The following is a 17,128-nucleotide window of genomic DNA, read 5'->3' on the forward strand; positions in this document are numbered from 1 at the left end:
GATAGGAAAATAAGGTTGAAGAAGAATAGAGGAAGGCAACGATGAAAAAGAGGAAGATGGGTCAAAGACTTCCAGTGAATATTAACTTCAGATTGGCAGAGATTTTTGATGACTAACCAGAGTGTAAATGCAGAGTAACTTCTTTGAAGTCAATAGAAATGCACAATTTGAGATCAGAATCAGGCCCCACACACTTAAGCACCATATATGTCATCTAAGAATTTGGCCCCAAGGTTTTCACAGGAGTGCTTGTTCCTTAATAGATGAATATTTTAAAAATATTACAGTGTAGTTTCTGAACAAGAATACATACTTCTCAGAGCTTTCTCCCCTTTAACAGAAATATTTCCATTCTCTTATGGCTGTCTAATGCAACTGTAATTTGTGATTGCTTGTTTAATTCCTCTCTCTCATGTAAAGAATTAGCATTTTACATAATTTCATTTTTAAATAGATGAATGCCAATTCGAGGAACTTAGAGTCTAGGATGCAATCTGACATCATTTCGTTTTGATCAGAGGACTATCACTTTATGATGTTTTTTTAGAGAATTGGAGGATTTTATACAGTAGATCTATACCATGCTTTATACTTTTTTTCACCTAATGGCCAATGGAAACTAAGAGCACGTAAAATAATTGGCTGATAAACAGTAAACTTGTCTCAGACTTTCCTATGGTGCTGCTATCACCCTGCTATAACAAAAACCTTTCATTTTTACTAGGAATACTAGTAATTCGTTCTTACTAGTGGCTCCTTTTTGTTTGTGAACTACAAAGATGATGGCTCCAAACATGAGAAGATAAATGTGTCTCTCCTTACCTTAATCCATGGGACTCCCATGACCCATGCTGAGTCACTATTGGAATCTACCTCATCATTTTCTTCCTTATGCTTTCTTCTAATTCTGTGGTTTTTCCTGAACAATTCTTTCCCTGGATTTTTTTTTTCATCACTTGAAAAAGTGTAATTCACCAGTACTCTTCTAAATTTGCCTGCCCCTTTTGCTTTCCTTTGTTTTTCTGAAGTGCTATGTAACACTTAGATGTGCATAGACAGAAGAATATTTTTTCTTTTAAATAAAGTATGTGTGACCCTCCACACTTTAAGGTATTATTTTAATGCTTTGAGAGATCATATTAGTTTTCTGAATTGAAATATAATCTAGTGTATAAATTAAAGCACACAAAGACTTATAAATACCCCTTCTTTTATCACCATTCCTACAAGCAACACTGTGTCTCTCTCAATAATCACCACAGGCAAGCCTACACAAGGAGAATTAATCACTATAAAAATAACTGTATTAAAAAAAAAGGGGGTGTATATGCAAAACATGAGAAATGTAAACCAAAGCCATCTGATGAAACACACTAGAACTTCAATAGCTGAAGACAGTATGTGCCCAATTACATGTCCACCTCATAAGAAAGCAGGGCCCAGTAATGATGAGCTAATATGGGGCCAGGTTATGTCTGGCCCTTTTCACAGGTGCATAGGGGGGAAAGTGCAAGAAGTCCTTCCCATGGTTTCCACACCCCATGTCAGGGCCAGAGACTGTAATTGTTCCTGCACTTAGGGGGTACCAGGACTGCTCCTTCTTTGTTCTCATGAAGGTGCTTGTTGTCCAAAGGAGGTGGGACTGTGACCATTTCACCCCTCTGCACCAACGTGAGGATAGTGCAGCCGTGCAGACTGCTCAGGCATACTGGGGAGCTCAGGGAGGGCAGAACACCGAGAAGCCTACAGCATAAGAGCCTGCTGTAGCTCTACTGCCCTTAAGACAAGGTTGTGCCTAAAAGGCACAATTGACCCCACAGGGAGAACAACATTTAATGTAGTGAAAAATCCTATTATCTTTCAGCCCAGAGAAAAGAGGCAGTCAGGCTAGACAGCTGGATGCTTATCAGGGAAGCAGTGCTCAAAACTGAAAGAAACAATTGATGTTATATTTGTGGAAATAAAGTGTGGGTCTGTTGTCCTCTCCTACTTTCCTTTTCATTTTATTTTCACCTTTTTTAACCTGGCAGCAGTATGAAATGTGCATCTGGCATGTGCATCAACAATAGCCCTGCTTGAAAGGTTGGCAGGTACCTAGAGCCTTGTCTTCACTAGAAAAAAAAGTGTGTTTTTACCAAGCTTTAGGTAACACACTTGGTAAAACCCCAGTGAGGACAAGGCAGTTTGTAGTTCTCACACCTGTTAACAGGTTGAAGTAAACCTTAGACTCCCTCCAGTGTTTATCTTGACCTGCACATGTGAAAAGAATAAACTGCCTTATCTTCAATGGGATTTCATCATTTGTTAGCTAGAGCACATATTTTTTTCTAGTGTGGCTACACTGTTAGAGAGGGAGGGGCTTACTGGGGGCTGACATTTTTGTATAATAGCAGGATGTCTTGATTTATTTATTAGTAAAGAGTGTGTTGCTGGAGGTTGTGTGTCTTATTTACTGAAAGTTGTTAGGGATATGCAGACATGCTGGGTTTAATTGCTGGTTTGCTTTGTTTGGGTTGCCTACAGTTTTCAGATAAATGTTTTTTCCCTTATAAATAGCAATAAATAAATACAATAAATGTTACCTAAGTTTTTGTGGCATTGTCCCAGGAGCACACTCAGAATGAAACAGCAGCACAGATTTGTTGTTGTTATTTCTTTATTATTTGTATTGTGGTAGTTTATTATTTGTATTGCGGTAGTGCCTAGAAGCCAGTTGTGCTAGGCACTGTACAAACTATGAAATAATGTGTCTATTAAAAAAAATCTTCAGAACAACCTATATCTAAGTCTATTCTCTTTATCTTATTTCTTGCAGTTTTCCAGTCTATTGGCTATTAAGAATAACCCATTCTAAAATGTTAGACTCTGTCTTTATTATCTGAATAACTCCTTCTGTGGGATTGTTTATTGTTAAAGGAGATTTTTTTTCTCCCAGTGATTTATGGTTTTCAGGATAAGAGTGGGAGTAGAAGTTTTGTACTAAGCCTTAATTACAGTGAAATATGGAACAGATCTCTTCTTAGTGTAATTTAAATGTTGAACATTAACTAACTTCTCAAAGGTGGAGCCAACAAACTTATTTCATTTAAAAGACATATTCCAGATTATAAATAATTGATTTATATATTCAGTGCATAAGTCTTAATTCTTGATGACTGTATTTTTCTTTTAGGAAAGAGGCACAATTGGATGAAGAAGGACAGTTTCTAGTCAGAATAATTTATGATGATTCCAAAACATATGATCTGGTTGCAGCAGCAAGCAAAGTTCTTAGTGAGTAATATGGCTATCTTTTAGAAATTATACCTGCTTTTAATGTGTCAGGCCTCCTATAGTGAGGTCACTACTTTCTCTGTAACTTTAATTCATTAGTTTGCTAGTAAATTATATATGTAAGATTAATAAAGACACAAATATGTGCAACAGGGGGATTTAACACAGAGGAAGTGAAAGTGTGGTTACATTAGAAAAAAGACTGTCTCAGAAAAAGAGTTATTGCTCTTCCATGTTTATTTAAAATCAGTTTCTTCCTTCTATTTTTTATAATGAATGTAATGCTTACGATATATGTAAAAGTGCTAGCTCATGAAAGTGAAAACCTTTTTTTATGCACAAGACATATATAATATTACATGAAATGGCAGTGCACTAGAGTATGCCACCACGTCCCCCTTCCTTCCCTCCCTCCCTCCAATGTACTGTACCTCAACCACCTGATGACCTCTAGATAGTATAGTTCAGTCTCCATGTCCATTTAATCATTGGCCTCTCTGCTGAGATTACTAACAATGGTGACCAATGTGACAATGTCTTTGTGAAGGGCACACCTCGTTCCACATAGGCCATCAATCTGGATAGCATTGACTTTCAGCTACTGCAGCTCTGAGCTGGAATTAGAAAGGTATCCCTATCCCTATTATCTTATTTGCACTCTATCTCTGCAGTGAGAGTGAATCAGCAACCAGCCACTGAACCCATAAGACCATGGCTTCTGGGGAAGAATGCACTGTTTTTGCATAGATAGATCTGGCTTGCATTGACCTTTGGGGTTCTGTGAGGTTAGAGGTGAAACCACTGCTTATTACTGAGTAGAGGAATAGTTGGTGGGAGGGAGGAAAAGTGGATGGAAAAATTACCTGGATTTTTTTTTTCTGTGGTGGGGTTGATCTGGTCTACTGCTTTTGGAGCATGTTCTCTGGACGGCAGATAGAAAATATAATATGCAAAACAACTCATTTTACATTATAATTATTGTATCATAAAATGGAGTCTAAAATTGCTAGCAAAGTACAACAATGCATGGCTTAAATGAATCAAGTTTTCTGTATTTTAAATAGATCTTAATGCTGGAGAAATCCTTCAAATGTTTGGGAAGATGTTTTTTGTGTTCTGTCAAGAATCTGGTTATGACACAATCCTACGTGTCTTGGGCTCAAATGTCAGAGAATTTTTGCAGGTAAGAATTTTGTGCCAAGAAACTTAAAGTAGGTAGCACTGGACAGGCAGAATTGGGCCTTGTGGATAGAGCATTGGCCTGGGAGTCAGGAAGCTTGGGTTTTGTTCGAATCTCTATCACTGGCCTGGTGGGTGACCTTCATAAATTGCTTCCTTTCTCTTTCCCTGATGCAGAGTTTCATTCCTCAGGACAATTTTGGCAGAACACCCCCTATTTCATATGCCTTTTGATACAGCCTTTAATTACATGATCACATACAGTAATTTGCACAGGACCCCTTGGCTCTTCAGTGCACAGAACAGAGATAGCAGAGGGCAGAACTAAGGTTGCACAGACAATAAATCTGGCATTTCCTAATTTTCGACTGCTTGACTTTGCAACCTAAGGGCTAGTCTACACTTACCTGCCGGATCGACGCGGTGAGTTCGACTTCTCGGAGTTCGAACTATCGCATCTAATCTGGACGCGATAGTTCGAACTCCCCGCGCGCTCCGGTCGACTCCGGTACTCCACCACTGCAAACGGCGGTGGCAGAGTCGACCTTGGAGCCGCGGACTTCGATCCCGCGGCGTCTGGATGGGTAAGTAGTTCGAACTAGGGTACTTCGAGTTCAGCTACGCTATTCACGTAGCTGAACTTGCGTACCCTAGTTCGACCCCCGCCCTTAGTGTAGACCTGCCCTAAGTAACAGTCTTTTAACATAGTTTTTCTTTCTGTGATATGATACACTGTTCCTTTCCCAATAGATGATGTGTAATGACATGTTGGACCAAATTTGCTTCTGGTGTCGATGGGTGCAGCTTACCAACTGACACGAGCAGAAAATTTGGTCTAGTGACTGATGTACTCTTTCTCCTCCAGAGGCCTGTCTGACTAAATACTGCAGATACTGATTATTTCTATATGTGCAATATTCGGCTTCTTTGAGAAGTACAAGCTGTTACTTCTGTCTCATAGCTCATCTGCAAGCCAAGAGAGTCAGTCCTTGTCCATGTGTTGAGGAATGGGGTAGAACAAAGGTGATTTTATACTACTTTTGTGCTGCCCCAGTCTCTCAGGACAGTGTGAATTTATGTCGCTGTTTCTGTTGAAAAATGAAAATCCATTTTGCATCATTAGTGTGGAGCAATCCTAGTCAGTTCTAGAGGAGCTGATCCAGGTGTGGGGTAAAAGTGATTTTTTTGCTTTCAAGGAAATTTTTCACGTGAAAACAGTTTGAGTTTTGAATTTCAAATTGAGAATGTACAGCGCTCTCAGTGAGAAACAGATACTCTAATAAGTTTAAAGCACATGGACTGATTCAGACATTGGGAAGATTTTCAAATGCATAAATTATTATTACAATTGACTTTCAATGGGAGTTGGGCACCTAACTGCCATCTGTGCCTTTGGAAATCTCATCCACAATAAAGAAGTGAAAAGAGTGTAATGCATAGTTTGTTGTTTATTTTCCTTCCTGATTTAAGGGCTCTCTGAATACAGTTATTCAGTTGCTTGTGCATACATCTGGATGCCTTCACTGAGACCTAGATCACACCAGGACCTCCCCAGACCCTGACAGTACCTCTTTAACCTGACCACTTGGGAGCCTGACTGGATCTCTGTACATTCCCAGCATAGGGCACCACATACAATTTACACCATGGAGAGATGCTGTCAAAACCTCTTTTTCAAACAGTTCATTATTCTAACTTGCAGAACAACCTCCATCAATAATTTTGTACTCGAGTTGAGTACACAAGCTGCACCCAGCACAGGCCTATAGGAATATGCAGCCTTCAGCAGAACATTATACTGCCAGTCTGCATTGCCTGGGTGAGCAAGATTTGATAGGGTAGAAACAGACCAAATTAAAATCCATGGCTGACTTGTTCCTTCCTCATCTTGGGAACAGACTAATGGGCAAGCTCTCCTTCCCCTTTCCATTCTTCACCAGATGAGAAAATTGAAGGTAAGATTGTAATGCAAGAAAATCTCAGTAGTAACATTACATTTGTATTCTTGTAACTTTAACATTTGAGACTGTCATTTGTTGGAATTCCAGTTTGAACAGATGACATTGGCCATTTGCACTTCTGTAAATATAAACAGGAAGAATATATTAAGTATTTGCACTGACAACACGAGGTTGGTTTTTGTAGCTGCAGTTATGAAGCTCAGTTCCAGTTATCCATGATTTATTGTTACTGCTCTTAGAAGTCATGTGAGTAGATGATCCTAATTATTATTTGTATAACAAAAGTGCTCATAAACCACAATACAGATGGGGGTCCATTGTGCTGAGCTCTGTAGAAACACATAATAAAAGACCATCTCAATACTTAGATCTAAATTACAATCTATACTGAGCCCACAATGTAACAAACAATCAAAAGTTTTTGGTTTTTAAACTCTGTGAAAATAATCTTGACTATTATATTTCCTGTTCCTTGGAATCAGTCTTGAATGAGATTGTTTATAGGAAATCCACAGACATATAAAGACATATAAGGAGAGCAGGGGCGGCTCTAGGAATTTGGCTGCCCCAAGCACGGCGGCATGCTGCAGGGGGTGCGCTGCCGGTCGCCGGTCCCGCGGCTCCGGGGGACCTCTTGCAGACGTGCCTGCGGAGGATGCGCTGGTCCCGCGGCTCCGGTGGAGCATCCGCAGGCATGCCTGTGGGAGGTCCACCTGAGCCGCGGGACCAGCGAACCCTCTGCAGTCATGCCTGGGGGAGGTCCGCTGGTCCGCGGCTCCGGTGGACCTCCCGCAGGCATGACTGCGGAAGGTCTGCCGGAGCCGCCTGCCGTCCTCCCGGCAAAATGCCGCCCTAAGCGCGCACTTGGCACGCTGGGGTCTGGAGCCGGCCCTGAAGGAGAGGCACATTTAAAGAAACTACAAAAGGGCAATACTTAGACTTAAATTAAGTATTTTCCCTCACTGTACAACGTGGTCCTGAAAAAATTGCTAGTCATGTTAAATTAAAAGAGAATATGGCAAAAGAGGCAGCATGAAGAGAGATGCAACCTAAGAACTCCCAAATGTGCTTTTATGTTAAAAACTACCTAAAGAAAATCAATCAGACTCATAAGTAGTGGTTGATACCAGATCCTTCAGGGAATTGTTTAGTTGTCTATTGAATTAATTTTAAAAGCAGTGCAGTACAGTAAATCTATATTTTATTTTTCTTCACTGAAAGTATCCACATACATAATATAGCACATAAATACCCGAGCAGCTTTACTGTGAGTTTGGAAGGCAATCACACTCAGATATTTTTTTGTTTTGCAATTTGATTTATGATTATTGGTCCAGATTCTCTCCTGCCCTGAGATCCATTTGTCAGAGAAGAAAGGCATCATCAGAGATCTGATTACAGTTCTCTGATTTGAAAACTGTACCCCCCCCACCCCAGCCCTGACATAAATTACAGCAGCCTGGTAGCCAGAAACTGGCCTATTCCTGTAAGTGTTTTGGTAGCTCTACCAATGCAAAATTTACAAGGCCCCATTGTGCCAAGCACCGTACACACACACACACAAAGGTGTCCCATCTCCCATAGAATTTACAATCTTAACGTATGCTGATAGACACTAATACATTCAGCAAACAAGACTATAGTGTTGGAGGAGAGGATGGCAAAATAATAGTGAAATTACCAACTGTCTAGCCCATAGGAATTGATCTCCATGCAAACAGTATATTGATATGTGCAAGGCTGACCAAATATAACATAACTTTACAAAATATAGGTGAAATATTCGCAAGAAGATCTGCAAAGTTTAATAAAGTTTAAGAGCATCAGGAAAAGGAATTATGTTGATTTCAACAGGACTAGTGGCTGAGTGAATTGTGAGTAAGGGTATTGGAATTTGGTGCTTAATATTTTATAGAAAAGCAGTACTTGGCATACATTTTATGTCCTTTTCCATAATATTGGACTCAAACTCCTTTTGAGACTGTTCAAGTGTGGATGACTCTGTGTATAGGAAGATGACTCTTCTTTTCTGAGTCTCTTCTTAATAGACATCTTCCAAAAGGTCTACATACTGAAGCTGCTCCTGGGGAGCACATACTGGAACAGCACCCTTTCAGGCAGTCCACAGTGTACTTCCCCTCTGTGCACCTGGCTATCTCTCTAGCTCTGCTCTCACTCACACTCTTTCAAACCACTACAGATCTGGTCTCCACCTCCCAAGAGGAATGTTCCTGGTCTCTGCAAAGATCTGCAAGGGGTTGAATCCATGTATCTTCTTCTCCCTTGTATTCCCACTAACGGCTGGACTCTGTTGAGCTCACAGATTTTTGCCTCTTAAGTTTTAATTTGATGTAGTGATACATCAATGCAATAAAAATACAAATATATAACAAACTAAAAAAAGTGAAGGAGGATGTTCCAGGATGCATGCATCCCAAGGAATTCATTTATAAGAGACTCATTTCCTTTGGAGGCCTCCCAAGAAAAGTAGCAGCTGTTCACGCCACCTTCACAACTTTGAAGATCTACAGATGTTAAGAAAAGGGAGATGATCCAACCTGCACATTTAAAACATCTTCATTGTACCTCTCCCTGACCTGGCAAAAATCACAAAACAATCCCCAGTATTACAAAGTGTTAAAGGGGACGGGGAGGGGGGAAGAGGAGGGGATGTGGTGTCATACTAAGGACCCGGTAAGTGAAGAGGGTAAATAATCTTGACAAATGTATTGGTAGATGATTACCTGGGTTGTGACGCTATTCAGCCAGTCTGATTGTCCTTCTATCTAAGCCATTACACCGCAAATAGTAAAATGAAGTCATCGTAATGACTCCATAGTTAAGGTTGTAGCTGGCATAATATTCTAAGTCTGATTCTGATCCTACTTTCCCATCTAACTTCCTCATAAAATCTACTTTCCAGTTTCTCAAGCATATTTCCTATCCAGAGAAGAATTTACTTTTGCCAAAGTTTGAGATTAATCAGACATGTCTGGGACATATGGAGAGTTTGAAAAAGTGGAGTTGTTTTGGTTTTTTTAAAGGTCTCACTTTTTAAAAATGCTTGGTTTCAGCTATGACCTGATCTAGAAACTCTATTTTGGGTTCATTCACTTGTTCTCAATGAGATCATGTGACTGAGCATTTTTAGGAAATGTGGTAGGTTAATTTTAAAGATGTTAGCTATCCAACTGGAAACTTTGAAAACTCTTGTCAGGTTCTGGCAGAGCTTATAAACTTGTGTTAATACTTGAAATGGCATTACTAGCTTAATGTTTAATTTAAAACAGTAAGAAAGGCTGTTGTTGTTTTTTTCACATGCAAGTGCCTAAAGTTAGACTCCTAAATCAATATAGAAACACCTGGCTTACCAGCTGTAGGCTATTTGGTTACAGCTGCTCTTTAAAAGATAGATTACAAGCAGCAGAGTTCTTGGAGGGAGGAAAGAGATAAAGATGGGTAGGTAAGAGAGGGAAAGGGATATCCTAGCCACTCCCGCATCCATTTAGAAAACTAACCCTGCCATGAAAATAAAAATGTTTCCATCTATTGTGCAAACATAGTACAGTCCAGGAATTCACTCTTTCTCTCTCAAACAACTTTTACTGGTGTTATTTTCAGTGCCAGTCATAGGCCAGACTCATTGTCAGGTGTGTGGGTCCCCAGCAGTGGTCCCCCTCACCACTCCTGGAGTGGCAAGACAGCAAAGCAACGTGCCTGGAAGCCCTGCAAAGCGGGTCTGGAACTGGCTGACCCAAACCCACAAGTGATTGTGGCAGTTGTGGACAGGGTGGGGCCAGACTACCCAGGAAATATACCAAATCAGTAACTTATATATACAATATGTAGCTTAGGTCTTTAAAACAGCTACTTAAATTACTTATATTCTCAAATAGACGATTTGCAACATGCATGAACTCTATTCTGATGTGTTTGTGTGTTTTTAATTATCCCTGTAGAACTTGGATGCTCTGCATGACCATCTTGCTACTATTTATCCGGGTATGCGTGCCCCTTCCTTTAGGTGCACTGATGCAGAAAAAGGGAAAGGACTCATTCTGCATTATTATTCAGAGAGAGAAGGACTCCAGGATATTGTCATTGGAATCATCAAAACAGTAGCTCAGCAGATCCATGGTACAGAAATAGACATGAAGGTAATGTTTCCTTGTATGTTCTGATTGAAAGTTGATGTCATTCATAAAATTGAAAGAGCTGTATGATATAATGAAAAACAATATTTTTTTATACATTCATACTTTCCACAGAGGTTTTGCGTACTGAAAAATCTCTCCATTACCCCCCATGTTAACCCGATACCTTCAAGGTCATATACTGCCCTCACCTGCCTTTGCCCTGACCACACCCCTGTACTGGCCACAGAGAAGGAGAATGGCATAGGAGCCACTGTACCAATTCATATCTCCCTAGACTGGTAGGATCCTCCAATGGCTATATCTGATAATTTTAGGGCTGCTTTGCACCACCAGAACACCACAAACTGGTCACAGCACAACCCAGGATCTGGGCCAAGAAATGAAGATTAGCATGTCCAGTTGAAACTGCAGAGATAATTTTGCATTGGTAGAATGTAAATTTTGCATTGGTAGAATGTAAATCCAGCTTACTATTTGGCCAGGATACCATAGGAAACACACTTATCCTTGCACAAAGTACCATGGAATCTTTAATGGCAATAAATGTTCAAGACCTTTCTCTCTCTCTCTTTTTAAATCTTCCTTATGTGAAAGATTGCAACTATAACAGCAGGCGCATCCTTTATTACCACATTGGAACACTGATTCAGTACTGACTCAGGAGTGCCACCTACTGACTCACTAGCACCATTCACGTTTTCCCTGGAAATCTGTCATCCTGGTGCTGATCAGCCCAGTGTTAATTTGCATATAGTCCAGATGGCTAATAGCTCAGGGCAACATCCAGTAATCCAAAGAAAGAGAAAAGGGATACAAAGATTATGTTCCATATTATTTTTCCATTTTCATTTATTTTCTTTTTGCCTAGTTCATGTTCTCTGAGCACTTATGCACTTTATTTGAGGCATTTTCATATATGTTCTAGATTACGTCACTTCACCAAATTTGGTGTCATACTCTAAGCAGCCTTTTACTTCCTGTCTTTGAGTGGACGGGGTAAAAGTTTCAGAAGTGCCTAAGTGACTTAGGAGCCTGTCTCAATTTTAGAAATGACTTAGACACTTAGAAGCCTAAGTCCTATTGACCTTGATGATGAGACTTAGGCCAGGTCTACATGAAAAAGTTAGGTAAACTCAGCCATGTCACTCAGGGATATTGGAAGTCTACACCCGTGAGTGATGGAATTAAACTGACCTATACCCTGGTGGAAACAGTGCTAGGTCAATGGAAGGATTCTTCTGTCAACCTAGCTGTCATCTCTCAGAGAGGTGGGTTAACTACAGTGACAGGAGAACCCCTCCCATCTCTGTAGTAAGTAAGTAAGTACAGATAAGAAGCCAATGCAGATAACGTGGCACAGGTGTAATGTGTTCACTGAAAGATGCATTGCTAAGCAAATAAGCATTTACATTCTGCCCACACCGTGCATGTTACAGTAATTCAATCTTGAGGTGACAAATGCATAGTCACTGTATAGTAATCCACATACAAAAGGAAAATTCAGTGTTGTCCAAAATGAGTCACAGACAGCTAACTAAGAAAAACCCCAGTTTTCATTGTCCTGCGTCTATGAAATGCAGGCGTAGAGTTGAGCTCCATCTGCATACTCATGGCACCAGGGCTTGACCACTAAATGTCTCAATTACACATGGAACAGGAAAGGTGATGGAAGAGAGAGCCCAGTACAACCCTCTGACTTCTCAGAATGAAAGGATTGAAACTACTATAAGTAATTCCAGTTCACTGGGTTGCCTACAAAACATGGTAGTCAGTGGTATTTAAGGCAACTAATAGATCTAAAACCATCAACATGGGTGTCTGATCATCTTCCATCATCAGAAGATCATGAACCAATGTCTCCAGTCCAAGTAACTGTTACAGTACTGTAGTACATTTTTCATTACATAACCTTTAGCAACAGGATTTTAGGGACAGAGTCTACAGTTCATTTCACAACCAGATAGTCATAGCAGCGAACTAAGGAGCATTTTCAGAAGTGTCCTTAATAATAAGTACATATACACCTGAGAATGGTTTAAATTGCCTCAGCTAAAATTTTGAGTGAGAGCTGCCACTGCAGAAAGACCTCCATGCAGGAATAATATCCCACTCCAAAAGCAATGCCCCAAATCCTTCAAACAGCACAAAACAACGCAGCCCATGACTCCTATCATATTCCTTGATTGAGACTACTCTCCAAGGAAGAGCTGCATTGGCCACAATGTTCACAAATCTCTACAGAATAAGATGGGTCTCTTATGTGATTGGGCAGGCAGGGAGGGGAGGTCTTAGATTTTCTTTGCAACCAGAAGGCTTAGAATCTTGAATCTTTTTTTAAATAAATGAAAGCTTAGATTCTCAATCACTATTTGTGGTGAAGGATGGATTCTCCTCAAATTCCATAGCTGTGGACCCTCAGAAAACACAGAACTCTGGTCAAAGTAAACCACCAGACAGAATCTAATCACTTAGTCAAAGAAAAACATTTATATTGAAGATCACCAAAAATTTGCTATGGATCTCATAGAAACTGTTAATGTGTGTGTGACCTGGATGAGCAATGTCCTTCTGATATAAACAGAACTCTGCATGGAAAATCTCATGGAAAAACAGACTGAATACTATGCATTATCTTTTATTGTTTCAACCAACAGATTTGTTTAAGCATGAATGTAATACTTTTGAAATATAAGGCAAACCCTTCATCTGCTGGGCTAAACAAACTTTGGGTTTCAGTCTTGTCCTTGCAAATGAATGGCAAATACCCAAGAATGCCAGAAATATCAGGCCCCATAATGAAGCCCCTATTGAATTCTTATACAGTCCTTACTTAAGAAAAAATCTAACTGAAGTCTATTGGGGAAAGCCTATACAGCATAAGGGGTGACAGAATGGGAAAATGACAGCAACACCCTCACTGATCCATTGAAAAGAGAATTTATGGTTGTCAAGTAAAGCTCAACGGTGAAAATCTGCCCAGTATAAGTGGAAACTTGAATGTGACTTTTCATTTAGCTAAGCAGGGACATATTCTGAAGATACATTTTGTTGCAAAGCCTAGGAGGGAGAACCAGCTAGATATTCTCTTTGAAACCTGAAATGTGATTTGTCTTGATTTTAACTGCAGTTACCATAGTGATTGAGCTCTTATACATGTCAGGTTGATGTCACTCACCAATTAAGACCACACAGGGAAACAAGAAAAATTAAACTTGACTCCTGGCTTTGTCACTGATGCTGCTGCTCTTTCAATTACCAAGTTTAGACAGCATCTTCTTTGGAAAGAAGATTTGGCCCAGTTTGTTTTGACTAAATTTACCTGGGTGAAACTGAATGGAGAATTTACATGAATGTTTAAATACCCAGACATTTAATTTTAAAAAGCACACATGTAAGAGGTCATGGTACTTGCAGTAAAGGTTAATAGAACTTAACTGGTATGAAATTGATAGGGTTGTACAGAAATTACTATAAATACTTGTACAATTTAACAGAGAATACGATCCCTTCTATGTGTTTTGCATCATCCTATAGAATTCTGTTGTGGTAATACCGGTATAATATTTCATTAAATTCTTTAGGACCTTTTAAAATCAACACACAGGTTATAATTTTCTATTAAATTCTATAAGGGGATTTCATAACAATACCTAACCTGGTCACCAGTTTTAACAGGCAGCTGAATACGCGCTCATCTAGAATGTGGTCCAGAGTGCATTGAAATTAGTGGAAAGACTCTCAGTGACTTCCTCCTTCTATATGATAGGACTTTGGAAATTAGCATTTGCTCTCACCCACACTCTTTAATTCCTATGCTGATGCAGAGGCTGGGTTGGATGGTGAAATTGCCTCATTGAGATGGTTAGTGTGAAAAGCTAAAAATAGATTGCCAAATGCTAGTATTATTTTATGGGGTTTTTTTTATATGGAACCCTAACCTTTATTGGTTGATTAGTTTTCTGTGCCTCTCTTGTTATCAATAAGAAAAGATGAGAACTTGTAAAGAGGTTCAGCATGAAAGCAGAGAACTAGGGAGACTGTCAAGTACAGTACTATCAAGACCACAAGTACTCCTGTTCTTTTTGCGGATACAGACTAATACGGCTGCTACTCTGAAACGTATCATGAGGTGATATTAATGGAGTTGGAAGATGTAAATATTTGACATGGAAATTTCCTTAGAATATGAGATTTTTAAAATAATTTCTAAAACTATTTTTTTTCAAATGGAAAAGCTTTTAATCCAAGCTATACAATTTTTTTCCAGTTGTAGTAAATGAGATTTCTTAGAAGTGGGATCCAAACTCTGGTCTTTAATCCCACAAAAGTCACTGATGGAAATGATAATCTGGAAGGCCTAGTTTAATAATGGTGATACATCCATGGATTTTGGAAGAGGTTAAATTGTTAATTTCTAGAGGCCCAGTTGTTCCTATTGACAAAAAACAAAACAAAACATTTTATTGGCAAGAGAGAGCCTCCCTTCCCTTCAAAACCACCAGTGCTATCTAACTACAGTATGACTACAACCTCATTCTTTCTCTCAAATATAGGGTAATGGTCTCTTGGAAGATGAAGGGATGGGGTCACTTAAGCTTTGTATTCACAAGAAATACAGGTCTAAGCCACACTGGTGCTTGGACAAATCCACTGATTTTTTTTTTCCTTCATGTGGCCACAAGTAATTTCCGACCCCGCATATATACTCTTGGCTCTCCAACTGCGACTACTCGCTGCAACACCTTCCATTGTAGAGCTGGAGTTACACTTTGGTAATGCACATAGAGAACAGCATCAGGCTTTAGGAAACCAAGGAGACAGACAAAGGGAGTTAATAGCATATTTTACTGGACTGCAAAGAGGAAGGATGGGCCTGTGTTTAATGCACAAGACTGGGAGTCCAAAGGACTGCCACACTCTGTCACTGTGACACTCAGCTTTCCTCTGTGTAAAATGGAGACTAATTATATCAGTGGTTTCAAATATATTTTGGAGCTTAATTATCTGATGTCTGTAAAGCATTTTGAGATCCTGAACTCCCGATGCCATAGAAGCACAAAGTATTGTTGTATTGTTTCCCCTTGCAAAAATGGGAACCAAACTTTGGTAACATCCCTCCCTGTGTGCATATTACTGCTAACACATGAGTTAGACCATTCACAGAGGGGAAAAGACCTCTTAATAGCCACATATTTTAGCGATTACATTTCTTTGTGCATAATAATTTGTGCCCATATATTTCTGGAAACGTTTTAGAACAACTCTAGGATATATCTCCCCACCTCTGTGTTTTGATCTTGTCTGTTGTGAGACTTTTGATCTGGAATAAAAAAAAAGGATATTCAAGACATTCTTAAATCCATGTTTTTGGATAGTTAACTGGATTTTCTGAACACTTGAATAAGAATGCCTTCTCTGCCCTGATTTACATCCCATTGAAATCTATAGGATTCCTCAGGGTATAAGGGCCTGAAACAAAGTTCACTGAAGTCTATGGAAAGTCTCACTTGGATTAGGCCTGAAGTGAGGATAGAACTGAGCCTAATATGTTCCGATATGTTGCTGCTAAACAATACTGCATAAACAGAATTATTCTGTTCCACCCATTAAATCTGATTAATCTGATAAATTTGTACACACTTGATAAATTATGATATTTCATTACGCATCAACTTTAATTATACCATGCTATATGACTCTCCTAGTAAACAAAATTAGCCCTATTAATTTAATTATTTCAAGGAACTTTGAGTAAGATTGTTAGAGTAAAGTAAGATGATATGTTCAAGATAGTAATATGAGATTAAACCAATAGAACATATGAAAGGATGCTGGTTTTTAAATATTACACATTAACAGCTGTGGTTTGGAGAAGATGCTTTTAGTTTTAACTATAGGGCCTGATCCTGTAACCCTTATTGCTTTCATGAGTAATGATTGCAAATTCAGGGTCCTTAGTTTGCACACAGTCATGCCCATTGAAACAGCTAGAAGATTGCCTAATTTTTTTTCCTTTGTTGTGATCAGTAACACACTAGATATTTGCCCAGCTCTGAGCAGACATGCAAAAGTTAAAGACTAGTCTTAATAATCAATGGAGCATCCTGCATATGTGAAAAATGCCACTCCCCTGCCACAACGGGTGGGGAACTTGATGGTCTTGGCAGTGAAGGGGGACAATCCCAGCAACAAAGGAGGGAGACGCTCACTAAGGGACAGTATGTAACTTCTCACCCCAGGAGTCTCTAGGCCAGCTGACTGGGCAGAGAGGTACCGGAGAGAGGTGCAGACTGGACAGCATTCCCCATCTCCCAGGTTTTAACCCAGTGTGGAAGCCATGTGGAACCTCTTTTAACTCTGTTCCAGCAGTCAAACTCAATTCACCAGAACTAGGAATGGGAATCCATCCTGACAGATGCTGTGGGTATAGCCAATTGCCTGTTTGGGGGCCATGAAGAAATTTTTCTCCCATGGCCCAATTGGTAGAGGACCAGGGAGGGATTTTTTTTGGTTTGGTTGGGGTTTTTTTTTTGCCTTCCTTGCCACACCTTCAAGCCA

The 17,128-nt window shown here is 39.7% G+C and overlaps 1 protein-coding gene across 2 annotated transcripts in view; it reads left to right on the forward strand.

Annotated features, from left to right (window-relative positions):
* GUCY1B1 (guanylate cyclase 1 soluble subunit beta 1) overlaps positions 1–17,128 on the forward strand; it is a 56,108-nt gene that overhangs the window by 22,216 nt on the left and 16,764 nt on the right. The window contains exons 3-5 of one of the 2 annotated variants that reach the window (XM_045017238.1): positions 3,173–3,273; positions 4,338–4,456; positions 10,373–10,570. In XM_045017238.1, the coding sequence (XP_044873173.1) occupies positions 3,173–3,273; positions 4,338–4,456; positions 10,373–10,570 (418 nt within the window). The remainder of the gene's footprint in view (positions 1–3,172; positions 3,274–4,337; positions 4,457–10,372; positions 10,571–17,128) is intronic. The other variant, XM_045017239.1, reaches the window with a different exon arrangement.

This window comes from Mauremys mutica, chromosome 5, assembly GCF_020497125.1.
Source record: "Mauremys mutica isolate MM-2020 ecotype Southern chromosome 5, ASM2049712v1, whole genome shotgun sequence".
In the NCBI taxonomy this organism is placed as follows: Eukaryota; Metazoa; Chordata; order Testudines; family Geoemydidae; genus Mauremys; species Mauremys mutica.